We start from the raw sequence: 14,431 nt of genomic DNA, 5'->3' as shown, positions 1-14,431 counted from the left end.
GGGAAGAGTTACACAGTCTTAGAAACCCATGGGTCAGGTCTACTCTGTTCTGTAGGGTCTCAGTGGGTCGGAATTGACTGAGTGGCAGTGACTTTGAGGGTATTTTTTTTAACATTGTCTTTGATGTTAGCTGATAGGTGATTTTGCTGAATCACAGTCAGTGGGCCACACACTACCACCCCTGATCCAATATACAGAGAATGAGCAACTCCAAGGAGAAGCAGTGCCAGTGGGTGAGTCAGTTGAATGTTTGACCCGGTAGAGCAGGCCAGTTTGATAACTTTGATAACTTTGTATGGCCTGCGAATGACGTTATAAATATGCAAATGGCCCTGTTAGTCAAAAGGTCCTCTACCCCTGACATAGATGATGGTAACCACATATTCTCATGTACTTACTACATTGTTTCCCAGCGTGGGCGATACCATCCCTGGGGCTGGGGGTGTGGGGAAGGCCCTGGAATGACCTAAGGAGGAGGCTGTAAAAACAGATTCCTATACTTAGTAGTCCTGGATTACGGGCTACTACAAGTTGTTCTTTGTGGCCGGGGGCACTGAGTAATTGCTTTGTACTGAAAAGCGGGCAGTGGGGCAAATAAATTCAGGAACCTTTGGCTTAGCATGTGGGGAGATTTACTTATTTCCCTCTGGGCAGAGACTAAATTCTTTGCCTCAGAAACTGGAGTATCAATACAGGAGAAGTTTAAAGCTTTTTTTGAATTTCTTTTGCCTAGATTCAGTTAGGCAGAGAGAGGGGCTGTTCCAGAATGACCTCACTTGGTCTTTAAAACAACTCTGCCGTCTGTGGTTTTCATCTTCACTTTACAGATGAGGAAATGGAGAGACCCAACTGTGACCTTGCCCAAGGTCGGCAGCTCTTTTGTGCTTGAGAGAATATTTGACTCCAAGTCCCAAATTCCCCCCATGTGTGGCTCATGATTCCTCTAGTTGGCAACACAAGAAATCCAGAGAGCTAAAGGATGGATCGATGAGTTGATTTTCTCAGTAAGCTCAATTTATAGGCACTTGTCCCAGTGGATAGCCTAGTGGTGTAGCCACAGGAGGGCATCTTGATTCCTTCCCTCAGGAGGACTTTTTAAAATGGAAATGGATTTCCAGGACCGTGAGGTTGACCCCTGGAAAGGGTATGATGCACTGACTCTTAGTACATTCACACACATACGCACAGCCCATCCCAAGAAATTAAGCCATCAGCAGGACATGGCAAGCTCTCCATGGATGTGGTCTCCTTTCTGTTCAGAACCTCTTCGTCTCTCCACCCAGAAACCCTCACAGCCCCTGGCCGACTGGCCGCCCTCCCTCCCCTAACTCGCTGGCAGCCACTGGTCTGCCTGGGAGCAGCTTTCAACTGAAGGCAGGGCATCTAAAGAAGAAATTCTACCTTATTTTTTCCTCTCAAAATAAACCGATTTTGCACTCCCTTTGCAGCTTTTCGAAGGCACAATCGCTTCTATGTTATTTTCAAGTGGTCCGTCCTTTCACGTTACGCGTGAGAGCACGTTATTTGCAGGGGAAAAACTTGGCACCCTATCCCTTTACCTTAATTCCAGGAACGTGGAGCATTCCGATAGCGTACTTAAACCCCTCTGTGCTGTGATTGGCAGATGGATGCAGCGGACAGGAGCTGCACAGTGTCCGTGCACTGTAGCAACCACCGCGTCAAGATGCTGGTGAAGTTCCCTGCACAGTATCCAAACAACGCCGCCCCATCCTTCCAGTTTATTAACCCCACCACCATCACGTCCACAATGAAAGCGAAGCTGCTCAAGGTGAGGACAGGTGCTCACAAATCCCCCACGATGCGCTAAGAGAAGGATTCTGCTCACGGCCATCAGTGTCTGAGTTTGGGAAGGAGGCTAGATGAAAGAGCTGCGAGAGATGAGATTTGGAAGTCATCTGCTCCTTGTAAACCGCAGTGCCGGCAGTCTGTCTCCCACACCTCCCTCCTGCTTTGTGTGGAGACACGTGGCAGTTTTCTATCTTTCTCAGGTCATGACTCCGCTTTTGAACATCTAGTGTAAACTGCAGACACTTCCCCAGGAAAAAACCTATGCCCAGCTTTTCCTGTAATTTCCAGAAGGTTCAGAAATCTCATTAAAGCTCTCTATTAACTCCAGGTTAAGAACCCTGCAATTCCATTTCCTTTGAGCTAGATGTAGTAGCAGCACCCCTGGGCGGTGTGAATGGTTAAGGTTTGAGTCTACCCATAGGTGCTTCCGGAATAACACCTGGCAGTCTCCTTCTAAAATTCAGCCCAGAAAACCTTATAGAGTCAGAGTTGACTCAAGAGAAATGAACAGCAGTGATGATTTATGATAAGTATATTTTGATAATTTACTTACTTCAACAATGATAATTGCTTTACTTCAGAATGTCCAAACTATTACTGTATCAACAGAGCCCGAACATAGCTATGTCGATAGATGTACAATACAGTCTTCAATATTCAGTGCAGATTTCACACTTAACACCACATTTCTGTTTGGATTTGCTCCTATATTAGGAATGCAAGTCTAACGTATAGCTTCACTGTGTGCATGCCAGTCCATTCACATATGTATATGTCTGTATATATGTTCATCATGTGCCTCATGTTAGAATTTATATCTGTAAGGACAAAAATAAAGCTACATTAAATTTTTGCTGACATGAGGTCTGCTCCCACTGGCTTGCATCACTCAGCAGTTTTCAATCCAGTCCAATGTGTATTACTGCTGCTCAGGGACAGCTTTCTCACGGGTGTCGGGTGGGGTGGGGAAAAGGGAGGGGAAGGAAGAGTAGTCATCCTATTGCTGGGACCTCCTCCTCACGCCAGGGTGGGTGTGCTTACCTGGCTCAGGAAGGGGCTTCTGTCAGGATCAGAGTGGAGTCCGCCTTTCTGCGCTTCCATGGAAGGTAGGAAGGCTCAGACTACCGTGACCCAGTCTTTGCATCTCCTTTACTTCCGGCGGTGTTGCAGAATAAAAGCGAATCAGGAGAACTCTCCAGCCACGCTTGACTGTGCTCTGTTCCTTGTTTTAGATCCTGAAAGACACATCTCTGCAAAAAGTGAAACGCAACCAGAGTTGTTTGGAGCCCTGCTTGCGCCAGCTCGTCTCCTGCCTCGAATCCTTTGTGGTGCGAAGGGTGAACTTGGTGTACCTATATGTGCTTTAGTGTTCAGTTTCTGAGCCCTGGTGACCTAGTGGGTTCCACGTTGGGCTTTGTGGGTAGCAGTTCAAAGCTACCAGTTACTCCTTGGGAGAAAGATGAGGCTTTCTACTCCCATAGAGAGTTGCAGTCTAAGAAACCCACAAAGGCAGTTCTTTCCTGCCCTGTAGGGTCGCTAGGAGTAGGAATTGATTGGATGGGTAATGAGTTTGGTTTTGAGTTTCGTTCCTCCCTAAAATCTTGGGCTACCTGGTTTTATAGCTGTATTTTGATGTCGTAATTCGGCATTTTAAAAAGTTTTGTTTTATTTCAGCTTGTTGATTTTTAAATTTCAGAACCAAGAAGACAGTGCTTCCAGCAACCCCTTTGCTCTCCCAAACTCGGTCACACCGCCCTTACCAACGTTTGCTCGTGTCACCACTGCTTACGGGTCATACCAGGACGCCAACATCCCCTTTCCAAGGACTTCTGGGGCCAGGTTCTGTGGAGCAGGTTGGTCTGTTCTTGGTTCCCTGAGTGCAGATGTTTACAGATTGAGCAACCAAGACTATAGCATCTTTTCTATAAATATCTCCACAGAAGATTTTCTTTGTCATTTTTTCCCCCTGAGAGCTCCAAAAGACTCCCGTAATAGTGTTTTGTGTCTCCTGCTGAATAGATGTGTGTGGGCCTATTCTAGGAATGCTCAGTAGTAATTTTGCTTTATTCTGATGACCTGGGATCTTAATCCCTATTGAGACCGGTCATCCTCGCCTGGATGGGGAATATCCTCTAGCTTCCAAGGAAATATGAGAGGGGTACCCTCAAAGATTCAAGGAGAATTTCCACTGTGTTTCAATTCCATTTTTCCATAAACTTTTTGAAGCCTCCTTGTATAAAGTACATGTGAGGACCGTATTCAAACCACCTGCATCTCCATCCATCTCCTGGATTCCTGGGGATTCTCAGGCTTGCCACTGGTAGACTCACTGCCCTCATGAGCCATTGCAACTCAGGAAAATATGATTTCCCGCTCAGGTGTACAGAAATAGGAAAAAGTGACCTGGGCTACCGTAGGGCCTCGCTTGTCTAGTTCATTGACACTGATGCGTGTGGTGCCTCCTTTGTCAGGTTATCTGGTGTACTTCACAAGGCCGATGACGATGCACAGAGCAGTGTCTCCGACAGAACCCACTCCCAGGTGAGTCTTTGACATGCGGAAGTCACTTGTGTCCACTGCTCCAGAAGGGTTAGAAACCTGGGAAAGACCACTGAGTTTGGGTTTGGGCAATTATTTAATTTCTACAGTAAGTTTTCATTATAAGGTTTATCTGAAAATATTCCAGATTCATTCAGTTGCAACTAAACAGAGATTTCCGTTGATGGGTTGGGTTACTACCAAACCATTGGAAAAAACCCTTCTATAAACTCTTTACCATTGAGTTTATTCCGACTCATCGAGACCCTGTAGGACAGGGTAGAACTGCGCCTGTGGGTTTCTATGGGACTGGCAGGGTTATGGGTTCTAACCACTGACCTTGTGGTTCACAGCTCACTGAGTAGCCCACTAACCACCAGGGCTCCTGAGAGAGGGAAACCACTGATGGAGGGAAACTCACTGCCACCAAAACGATTCTGACTCGTGGTAACCCTGGGGGACAGGGTGGAACTGCCCCTATGGGTTTCTGAGACTCTTCATTCTTTATGGGAATACAAAGCCTCATCTTCCTCCCAAGGATTGCCCGGTGGTTTTGAACTGCTGACCTTGCAGTTAGCAGCCCAATATGTAACCACTCTCGATAAAGGTAAAACACATTAAAATGAGTTTACTTTGTTTTGGCAATAGCTTTATTCAAATGTTTCCATCTAACCATTTTGTCTAAGGAATAGCTTGAGAAAAGCTGTTGTCAAAACAAGGTAAATTCATATTTTAATGTGCTTTTCCCTCTGCTGGGAGGAACAGGAAGTTTTCTATTTTTTTTAAGTCATTTTATGGGGGCTCAATACAACTCTTACCACAATCCATACATACATCCACTGTGTCAAGCACATTGGTACATTTGTTGCCACCATCATTCTCAAAACAATTGCTTTCTACTTGAGCCCTTGGTATCAGCTTCTCATTTTTCCCCCCAATTGTCCCTCCCTCACCCTCCCTCCCTCACCCTGGATAATTTATAAATTATTATTATTTTTCCTTGTCTTACACTTTCTGATGTCTCCCTTCACCCAGTTTTATGTTGTCCATCCCCCAGGGAGGGGGTTATGTGTAGATCATTGTGATTGGTTCCTCCTTTCTCCCCCACTCTCCTCTTACCCTCCTGGTATTGCCACTCTTATTATTGGTTCCCCAGGGGTTTATCTGACCTGGATTCCATGTGTTTTCAGCTCTGCTCTGTACCAGTGTACATCCTCTGCTCTAGCCAGATTTGTAAGGTAAAATTGGGATCATGGTAGAGGTGGGGAAGAAGCATTAAAGAACTAGAGCAAAGTTGTGTGTTTCATCAGTGCTACACTGCACCCTGACTGGCTCGTCTCCCCCCTGAGACCCTTCCGTAAGGGGATGTCCAGTTGCCTACAGATGAGCTTGGGTCCCCACTCCATACCCCCCTCATTCACCATGATATGATTTTTTGTTCTTTGATGCCTGATCCTATTGACTTCTTGTGATCACGCAGGCTGGAGTGCTTCTTCCATGTGGGCTTTGTTGCTTCTGAGATAGATGGCCGCTTGTTTACCTTCAAGCCTTTAAGACCCAGATGCTGTCTCTTTTTACAGCCGGGCAACATCAGCTTTCTTCACCAGGCTTTCTACTTTTATGAAGATAGGTGCTTATAGACCATCCAGGATTCTTCTACTCTGCCCCATTAAGTTGCTGAGTTGAAATTGACTCGAGAGCAGTGAGGAGTTTTTCCTCTGTGGATGAAGCATTATTTGACTGTGTAATAAATTGGGAAAATGATGAAAAGAACAGAGTCCCACAACCCAAGTATGTTACTTCTCACAGTACCAACAACGTTTAATTACATAAATAATATGCTGAAAAATGCCACCCCGGAAGTTTCCAGTTAGCATGTGAAAGCCATTCCTTTCCTGTTCTAAGTTCCTGGGAGGACCACTGTTAACAGAGGTTTACTATTTTCTGTGTGGTGGCTTAAGCTTTCTTGCTTTGGTTTGTGAGTCAGTCTATCTTCATGAATATGAATTTGGAGCCAAATCCCTTAGATCCAAAGCCTTAGGTTTTGCTCTTTTGTTTGTGCAGCCCTGAGCAAGTTAAACTGTGTTTCAATTTCTTTAGCAGCAAAACAGCATAATAGCAACATACCTCTTAGTTGTTGTGAAGACTCACTGACTCAGTGAGTAAAGCATTTAGCATGCCGCCTGGCCCGTTGTGAGAGCTTTCTGTTTCCCATGGCTGATACATTGTTGATTTTTTTTTGTGTGTTGTCCTTTCTCAAACATGACTTTTGGTGCTGCCTTGATGACCTGGGCAGCCCTGCTGCTGCAAGTGCCCAGATACATTGGGTAGGGTTAATTAGGAAAGAAAAGGGATTGGATCAAGTATCTGAGCAGGCACCACTCCGTAATAACCCAGGTAGATGAGACCCGGAGGATATGCACCAGAGATTCCCGCCATTGAACTGGGCCCCTTTTTGAAAAGGTAGGCTAAAAAACAGTGATAACTTCCCAAAGGTATACTCATGTATAAGCCGAGATTTTCAGCCCATTTTTAATGCAGTTTTTGTGGTAAAATCAGGTGCCTCGGCTGATAGTCGGGTCGACTTATGCTTGAGAATATATGGTAATATCTCTACCCAGGCTTTGGGTAAGAGTCCAAAATGCTAACAGTGCTTTCTTCAGGTCAGATGTACAATTCCCACATGCCCAGAGTGCATCTTGGTTACCAACACTGAAGTCAAAATGCAGCACCTTGCTGGCATCCTCTGCTAGAAGGTTCCTGGTCAGCTTTCCAGCGTCTCCTTTCCCAGAGGAAACCAGTGTTCTGACGTTCATCAGCATTGCTTTGCCTGTTCTTGAACCTTGTCTCAATAGAGGTTCATGAACTCAGCACCATTTTCTTTCTTGTGTCTTTGGCTCCACATCATGTTGCATGTCCCCACCCTTGGCACGTGTCATCCTCTTCAGTTCTTTGTATTGATTCAGAGTATTCATTATCTTCCTATAATAATTTGTTCTATTAATGGAGAATGTTGATGGATTGACTGGAATGTGTCCACTGTGGGGTTAATCTACATGCCAGGCTTCTTATGGAGCTGCCGATCAGTTTATCTACCTGAGAAGTTTAATTGCTGGATCATAGTATAGGATAGACACATGCTTAACTTTAATATAAATTCCCGACAACGTGTCCCCAGTGGTGGTGTCATTTTACACTCGTCAGCAATGTTGTGGAGTCTGGTTCCGATCCCTTTCCCAACTTTGGTATTGCTCATCTTTTCAATTTTAGCTCTTCCGGTAGGTATGCAGTAGGCTCTCCTTGTAAGGTTACTTTGCGTTTTCACGATGCTGATTAATAATAATATTGATTGTCTTTTGTGTGCTTATTGACTCTTTGGGTATCTTCTTTATGAAGTTCCCATTCAAGTGTTTGCCCATTTGATAATGAACGATGTTTCTTTGTTGGCGCTCTGGGGGTGCTGTGGACAAGGTGTTGGACTGCCATCCACAGGCTGCTGGTGAAAGCATCCAGCTGCTCTCTGGGAGGAAGATGAAGCCGCCGGCTCCCTTAACGAGTTACAGCCTCAGAAACCCTGTACACAGGACGACGATGAGTTGGAATCAACTCAGTGGCAGTGTTTTCTTTTGGGGGGGGTGGGACACGAGGAGGTTATGTGTCTTTTTATTACCCATTTGTAGCAGTTTTGAAATCTGTTCTAGTTTTAAATCCTTTGTTGGATGCGTATAAATAATTTTTCCCTATTTGTGGCTTGCCTTTTCTCTTTGAAATGATTTTTTTGAATAGCGGTTTTTAATTTTAATGTCTATTTTATCATTTATATATATTTAATACTTTTTGTTTTGTGTGACTGTGTGTTCTTCTAAAAGCTTTATGATTTTAAATGGCTTATTTAAGATCTATGAGCCATCTCAAATAAGTTTTTATACATAATGTGAGATAGGGAGTCTTTGGGTTTTGTTTTCGTATAAATGGAGAGTTGTTTCAGTACCATTTATAGAAAAGGGTTTCCTCCCTTGACTGGCACTTGCGGGTCTTTCTCTGGACTCTGCTTAGTTCCTTGTGTTCTCTTTCTCCAGCCCAAGTGGCAGCACCACACCCTTAGTGGAGTTTTAAAATCTGACACTTCGAGTTCATGATATCCGGTCTTTTGTATTCCTACAAAAATATGAAATCCGTTTCCATTTTCTTCCTGTTTTGTCTATTTCTCCTCTTCCACCGTTGGTTTCACTGCTCAGACATATGGAAAGAGTAGGAAACCGATGGCTCATTGTGTGCTTTCAACCACAGATCTCTCTCGGCCTTGTCTGCGTATCACACTGGCTTGATTGCCCCAATGAAGATCCGCACTGAGGCCCCCGGGAACCTTCGCTTGTACAGTGGGAGCCCCACCCGCAGCGAGAAAGAGCTGGTGTCCATCAGCTCCTTCTACTACAAGGAACGGGTAAGCGGAGAGCCATGACCTTGGACTCCTTACTTCCCATGAATTCCTGTTCTTTGTCTCCCTGCCCACCACGCAGAGCGGCTAAATGGGTAACCCCTTATAGCTTTTGGCTCTCAACATAAGTTTTAGGAAGGATTATTGCTTGGCACCTCACTTGGTTTTAACTGCTGTAAGTTTGGGGAATTTATTCTTATATCCAATGAGGCAGAGGAGCCTTCAAAAAGTTTGTGGAAAAATGGAATTTTTCCAGTATTTGAAGCCCCGACATATTCTTCGTTTTCTATTCAGCCCTGCCCTCCTAAGTCCTAGTCATTGAATTGCTTCTCATTATTTCAAGGGGAATAATTTAATTTAGCTTCAGGTTTTACAATATTTGTCAAGGAATTACAGATGCTTGAGAAGGCGTGGCATCTTGCATAGGTAGACCTTCATCTCTCTTGCAAAGTTTTGAAGTTGATTTGCTAAAAGCTTTTGTATTTTTATGAAATCTTCCCTTAAATATCCATTTGAATGGACCATTTTATTTTTAAAAAGTTAAAATCACCCAGGTTTTTAAGGTACACATTATCCCTAAAGTAAGTAATTTTACATTTCCGCTGTCATAAGCCTTTGGGGAGAATACTGTATGAAAGATTGGCAGAGCAGTAGGAGAGACCCTGAGAACTCTTCCTGTGTCATTATGTGGAGAGTCTGGCTTAAACAGACTTTTAAGTGACACGATGTTTTAAACATAATTACCCTTGAGCTTCTGCACATACTCTAGCCTTAGTGATTCTCTGTGGTTGTCCTCCACTAAATGGGAAATGATGGATTGCCCACAACGATATAAAATATCAAAAACTGAGATTAAAAAAAAAGAACTTTGCAAAGCCCCCAAATAAAATATCACATGAGTTTAAGTGAAACATCTAGCAAGGATTAGCTATGTCTGCAGTCTCCTGGCAGTGTAGTGTCTGCCCTTGGTGCCCACTAACAGCTGTCAAGTCTTAGGGCCAGAGCGACTGAAACAAGTGGCTGGAATGGGTGTTTAGGACAGGGCCAGGCTTGGGCAAAGCTGTTCTGTTGAATTGGGAAATGACCTTTCTATTACCTTTCTGGGCAGCCTTATGTACCCAGTGTATTTTGTCTCTGATGGAATTTTGCCTCCCTGGCTGTCACAGAGGAGCCTAGGTTGTGTGGCGGTACATACCAGTGACCCTAAGCTCAACAGTTCAGACTCACCAGGAGCTCCACAGGAGAAAGATACAGCAGTCTGCCTCTGTAAGACTTACAGGCTTGGAAGCTTGATGGGTCAGTCCCACTCTGTTGTATAGGTTTGCTGTGAGTCGGAGTCCTCTTGATGAGGCATAGGGCTTGGTTTTATTTTGTCTATCAAGAAGCTCCTCAGAACACTTACTGAGCTATATCCTCCCCCAGGGTTTTATGTTCAAAGTTTTTGTCCTTTTTTTTTTCTTTCAAGTCAGCAGATAATTATCAGTAGATCATTTAACAAATTGGTTGGAATTATGACATTTAGTTGCCAGAATAGCCAAGCAAACTCTCGGTTGAGTAAATGTGGGATTTTCTTTAGTACCTGAGCCAGTTGCGGAGATCTTTTAGCCTATGAGGCAGTGCTGAATTCCCCTTCAGCTCACGTTAGAGCATAACCACCCTGCTTTGGTTCAGATGGGCAAAGCAAGTTGACCAGCACTTTAGACTTTGCAGTGGTGTGGAAAGGCCATCTTTTAAGAACTTAATTGACTGATTAATTCGTGTTAAGTTTTATTGATATGTAACTCACCTCTCATATACTTCCATAGTTCTCTCCTTGTGAAAGGAGTTATGCAGCCATCACCACCATTCATTGTAGAACAGTTCCTTCTTCCTTGTACTCACTGTTACTAGCTTCGCATTTCCTCCCAGCCTTCCCGGAGAAACTATTGATCCACGTAGTGCCTCTGCAGCTTTGCCCACCCTGCATTTCATATACAGAAGAAACACACAATAGAAAACACCCAGCAGCAATAACAAAATAAAACTGAGGAAAACCTCCATAGAAAAGAAAACCGGGTGGGGGTGGGGGTGGGGAAATAAAGAAAAAAAGAAAGCTGAAAATACTGAAAACTGGAACAAATTAAAAATGGGTCCACAGGAAGATCCTGTGATATGGTGTGTCACAGTTCAACTAACTGCATCTGCAGTAATCCAGGAAAAGACCATCTTTAGTCAAAAGCTCCACGTGGGCTTCAACTTCATGCAAAAGTGGTCAGCAAGCGGTTTTCCTACTTCCCCCCGTTTTTGATGGTCTGGTCTCCTGAACGATCCTTTGCTTTCAAGTCTGTTCTGACTTGTAGAGTAGACAGACCAGAGCTGCCCTGGGGGGCTCCAGGACGGTGCTCTTCATGGAAGCAGACTGCCACATCTTTCTCCCACAGAGCAGGTGTTGGGTTTGAACCACCAACCTTTTGGTTACCAGCTGAGCACTGTACCATTGCGATTACCAAATGTCCTCTCATTCACCATAAGCACCATGATCATAAGGCGAGGAGGTTTTGCTGGGGATTTGCTGAGGCATGGAGGAAGGAGTGTTTGGGGTGGTCCTTAGTGGGCTGTTTCTCCTTGGAAAAGGGAGAGGGTCTCTGTTAGCACAGCTCCCTAGTGCCACAAAGCAAATGATCTCCAAATTCTGTTTCAAATTGTGACCCAGTAGTGGGGAGCACTTAAATAAATGTGATTTTACACTTAATGTAGAGTATAAACTCAGAAGAGTTCATAAAGGACGGTGTATCATGCAGTGAATCAATAATCCAATAATCACACAGGTCAAGAAATAGAGCATCACCAGGAGGTGAAGGAGTTCCTTTCACGGGATTGCGGGAAGTTGCTGAGCTAGGCCTACTTTTGACCTCCGAAAGTGAAACACATTTCAGGTGGTTCGACATCGTAGTAGGTTAGGATGACATAAGTCAGTTATTTTGTGACGAATCTGAAGTGACGATCTCTCCTTGGTGCTTGTGTAGAGCCTTCCCACGGATGTGGGGCCTGCTGGCCCCGCGGAGGTGCAAGGAATGCACTATAGCACCAGGATGCCCTTGGAGGCCACTGTGCCTGCCTCTGGCGTTCCTCTGAGCCTGGTCCCTCCCAAGAATGCTTCCCAATCCCCCAGGTGTCGTGTTCCCATACCACTTCTACTTTTTTCCTAGAAGCAATTTCCATTTACTAAGATCCCTTTCATCATCAATAAGGAAGTTTCTCTGCCATTTTCCTTCTTCCGTTTTTGATCTCCACCCCGAGAGCTTTCAAGGGGGATAAAGGATGGGAAGACTGAAGCTGCCTGAAAGTGCAGGAAGACGGGTTATGAAGGGTTTTCTACCCTATGCAAGAGAGCGAGAGCCATTTGGGCATTGAGATTGGGTTCTTCCGTTGCTGTTGTATGTTCTGTCACCTGCTCGAGTTAGTCAGACTGTTAGCGTCACGTAAATGTTCTCCTAGCAAAGGTTCAAGGTTCCCTCGGAGAAATGGTAAAGTATGAGGGACCTTAAAAGCCCTAGAGGTGTCAGAGGCAATTAGAAAGCAGAGGGGAGGTGCTATTCCTCAGGGTTGACGATGAGACTAGCTGTCAGTAGTTGATAAATCTGCAATATCGTTTACTCCTAGGGCAGCGGTTCTCAATCTGTGGGTCATGACCCCTTTGGGGGGTTGAGCGACCCTTTCACCGAGGCTGCTGGATTCATAACAGTAGCAGAATTACAGTTTGGAAGTAGCAACAGCATGAAGGTCACCACAGCATGAGGAGCTGTATCCAAGGGTCATGGCATTCGGCAGGTTGAGAACCACTGTCATAGGGTGACTCAGAAGACCACGTCTTGATAAGCATCAGGCTGTGCCCTGTAAGCATTTAAAGACATGTTCGCCCTCCCACACATGCTTCCATTTAGCAATAAGATAGCTCTAGGTCTAGCGTTAATAGCTGGGGAGGGAGGTCATAGAGTTAATAGAATCATTTCTCGTTTCCATGTTAGTGTTACAGCTTCAAATGCCCATTCTGGTCCATGCCTTCAAGGCTGTAAAGCTCCCAAGCTGTAGCGTGATCTTTTCCCAGCATTTTTCCAGGGCTCTCCTTGCTCCTTTCTGGAAAAAGTTTCACTTAGAAAATAGTCTAGCAGCCCCAAGCTCGAGACGCCTGATGTCCCCATTGCCCCCCACCCTGACCAGAGCTTGAAAATGGGGTTCAGTCGATTGAAGAGCTTCTCCCTTTCTAGGAGCAAAGGTACTCCCTCACCTACGGGTTCTCCGTATCGACTGCTACAAGGGAAGGGGAACAGAACCTTCAGCTCTCATCCCCCACTGGCACGGTGATCTTCAACCTTGCTAGAAGGAAGTCCCACAGACACTGTCCACGCGGCGTTGCTGTCAGGGCCGCCAAACCGAAGCTGCAGTTGGAGCAGCGGTTCTCAACCTGTGGGCCATGACAGGGGTCGCCCGATTCATAACAGTAGCAAAATGACAGTGATGAAGTAGCAACGAAAATAATTTTATGGTGGGGGGGTGGATGTCACCGCAACATGAGGAAGTGCATTCAAGGGTCGCGGCATGAGGACGGTTGAGAACCACTGATTCAGAGTGAGGTGGGGTGGGCTGCGAGGGGAGGGAGGGGATCCAAAAGCGGCTGGGGGTCGGTCAGATTTTTCAGTCACTCAGGTCACAGTTTTTGGCATGTTATTCAAACCTTTTAATCCATCAGATGTGTAGGAAGCTTTCGTTTTATTCTATATTTTTCCCTTTTAATTTTCTTGGTGTTTTTCTTCCCTCCTCCTGGGTGTAACGTTTTCACGCACAGATGTCTCCTCGCTCTGCCCGGCGACGTTGGTCCATACAAGCAATTAACGACTTCCCGGTACTGTGCGCTGTGCAAATGCTCTCCTTCACTAACCCTGTCTTTACCCAAGGCCCAAGAATAACACGCCACCTGCCCGGCTTTGAGGAACCTGGGATGACAGGCGAGCTGATTTTCAAGACCAGCAAATGTTTCTTGCACTCTCGGAGAGGCAGCCACCAAGGGCTTCCCCCTCTTCAATGGTAGCCTTTCAAAGGGAGGAGGGATATGCTATCGCTGAGATCGCAAATGTGTGACGATGAAGCTTCGTCCTGGGTTTCTCAGAAAGAACCCCAGTTGTAAGCCTGATTTCCTTAATTCCATCGAGCTTTCCAAAGACAGGCTTACCCTGGGCATGGAAGGCAGCAGAGGAAGATACAAGAGGCTTTCACCACTCTTTCCCGATAGTCTTGGTCTGCTTCAGAGAGGAGGTGCCCACCTGCTGCATTGGCATAACACATAAGATAGTTTTTCATCCTCTGAGAATTTTCAAAGGCAATCTCCCCTCGCCTCCCCAAGATACATTTCTCATTGAGCCAAAAACCTGCCTATGGACATTCTCTCTTCCTTCTCTGCATTTCTTACTACTCACTGTGCGATTGGCCATCTGTCCTCTTCTGTCTTCCTCTCCTGCCCCCTTCATGACTGCAGCAGAGTAAGGTGACCTCGCGCTGTGTAAGGCCAGCCCCGAGGCTCCTGTGTAAAAGTCCATTTAGTATGAAGCATCCTTCGGGGAGCAGACCTATAACTTTTCAGAAAGACCACTGATAACCGGAGCCCCGAAT

The 14,431-nt window shown here is 45.4% G+C and overlaps 1 protein-coding gene across 2 annotated transcripts in view; it reads left to right on the top strand.

The window, feature by feature from the left end:
• Window positions 1–14,431, top strand: part of WDR59 (WD repeat domain 59) — a 79,490-nt gene that overhangs the window by 42,732 nt on the left and 22,327 nt on the right. Inside the window, exons 14-19 of one of the 2 annotated variants that reach the window (XM_075536900.1) lie at window positions 1,625–1,789; window positions 3,042–3,137; window positions 3,506–3,662; window positions 4,281–4,350; window positions 8,638–8,791; window positions 13,611–13,667. In XM_075536900.1, the coding sequence (XP_075393015.1) occupies window positions 1,625–1,789; window positions 3,042–3,137; window positions 3,506–3,662; window positions 4,281–4,350; window positions 8,638–8,791; window positions 13,611–13,667 (699 nt within the window). The remainder of the gene's footprint in view (window positions 1–1,624; window positions 1,790–3,041; window positions 3,138–3,505; window positions 3,663–4,280; window positions 4,351–8,637; window positions 8,792–13,610; window positions 13,668–14,431) is intronic. The other variant, XM_075536901.1, reaches the window with a different exon arrangement.

Source organism: Tenrec ecaudatus, chromosome 18 (assembly GCF_050624435.1).
Source record: "Tenrec ecaudatus isolate mTenEca1 chromosome 18, mTenEca1.hap1, whole genome shotgun sequence".
In the NCBI taxonomy this organism is placed as follows: domain Eukaryota; kingdom Metazoa; phylum Chordata; class Mammalia; order Afrosoricida; family Tenrecidae; genus Tenrec; species Tenrec ecaudatus.
The sequence above is the reverse complement of the archived record's forward strand: the minus strand, read 5'-3'. Positions and strand labels throughout refer to the sequence as shown.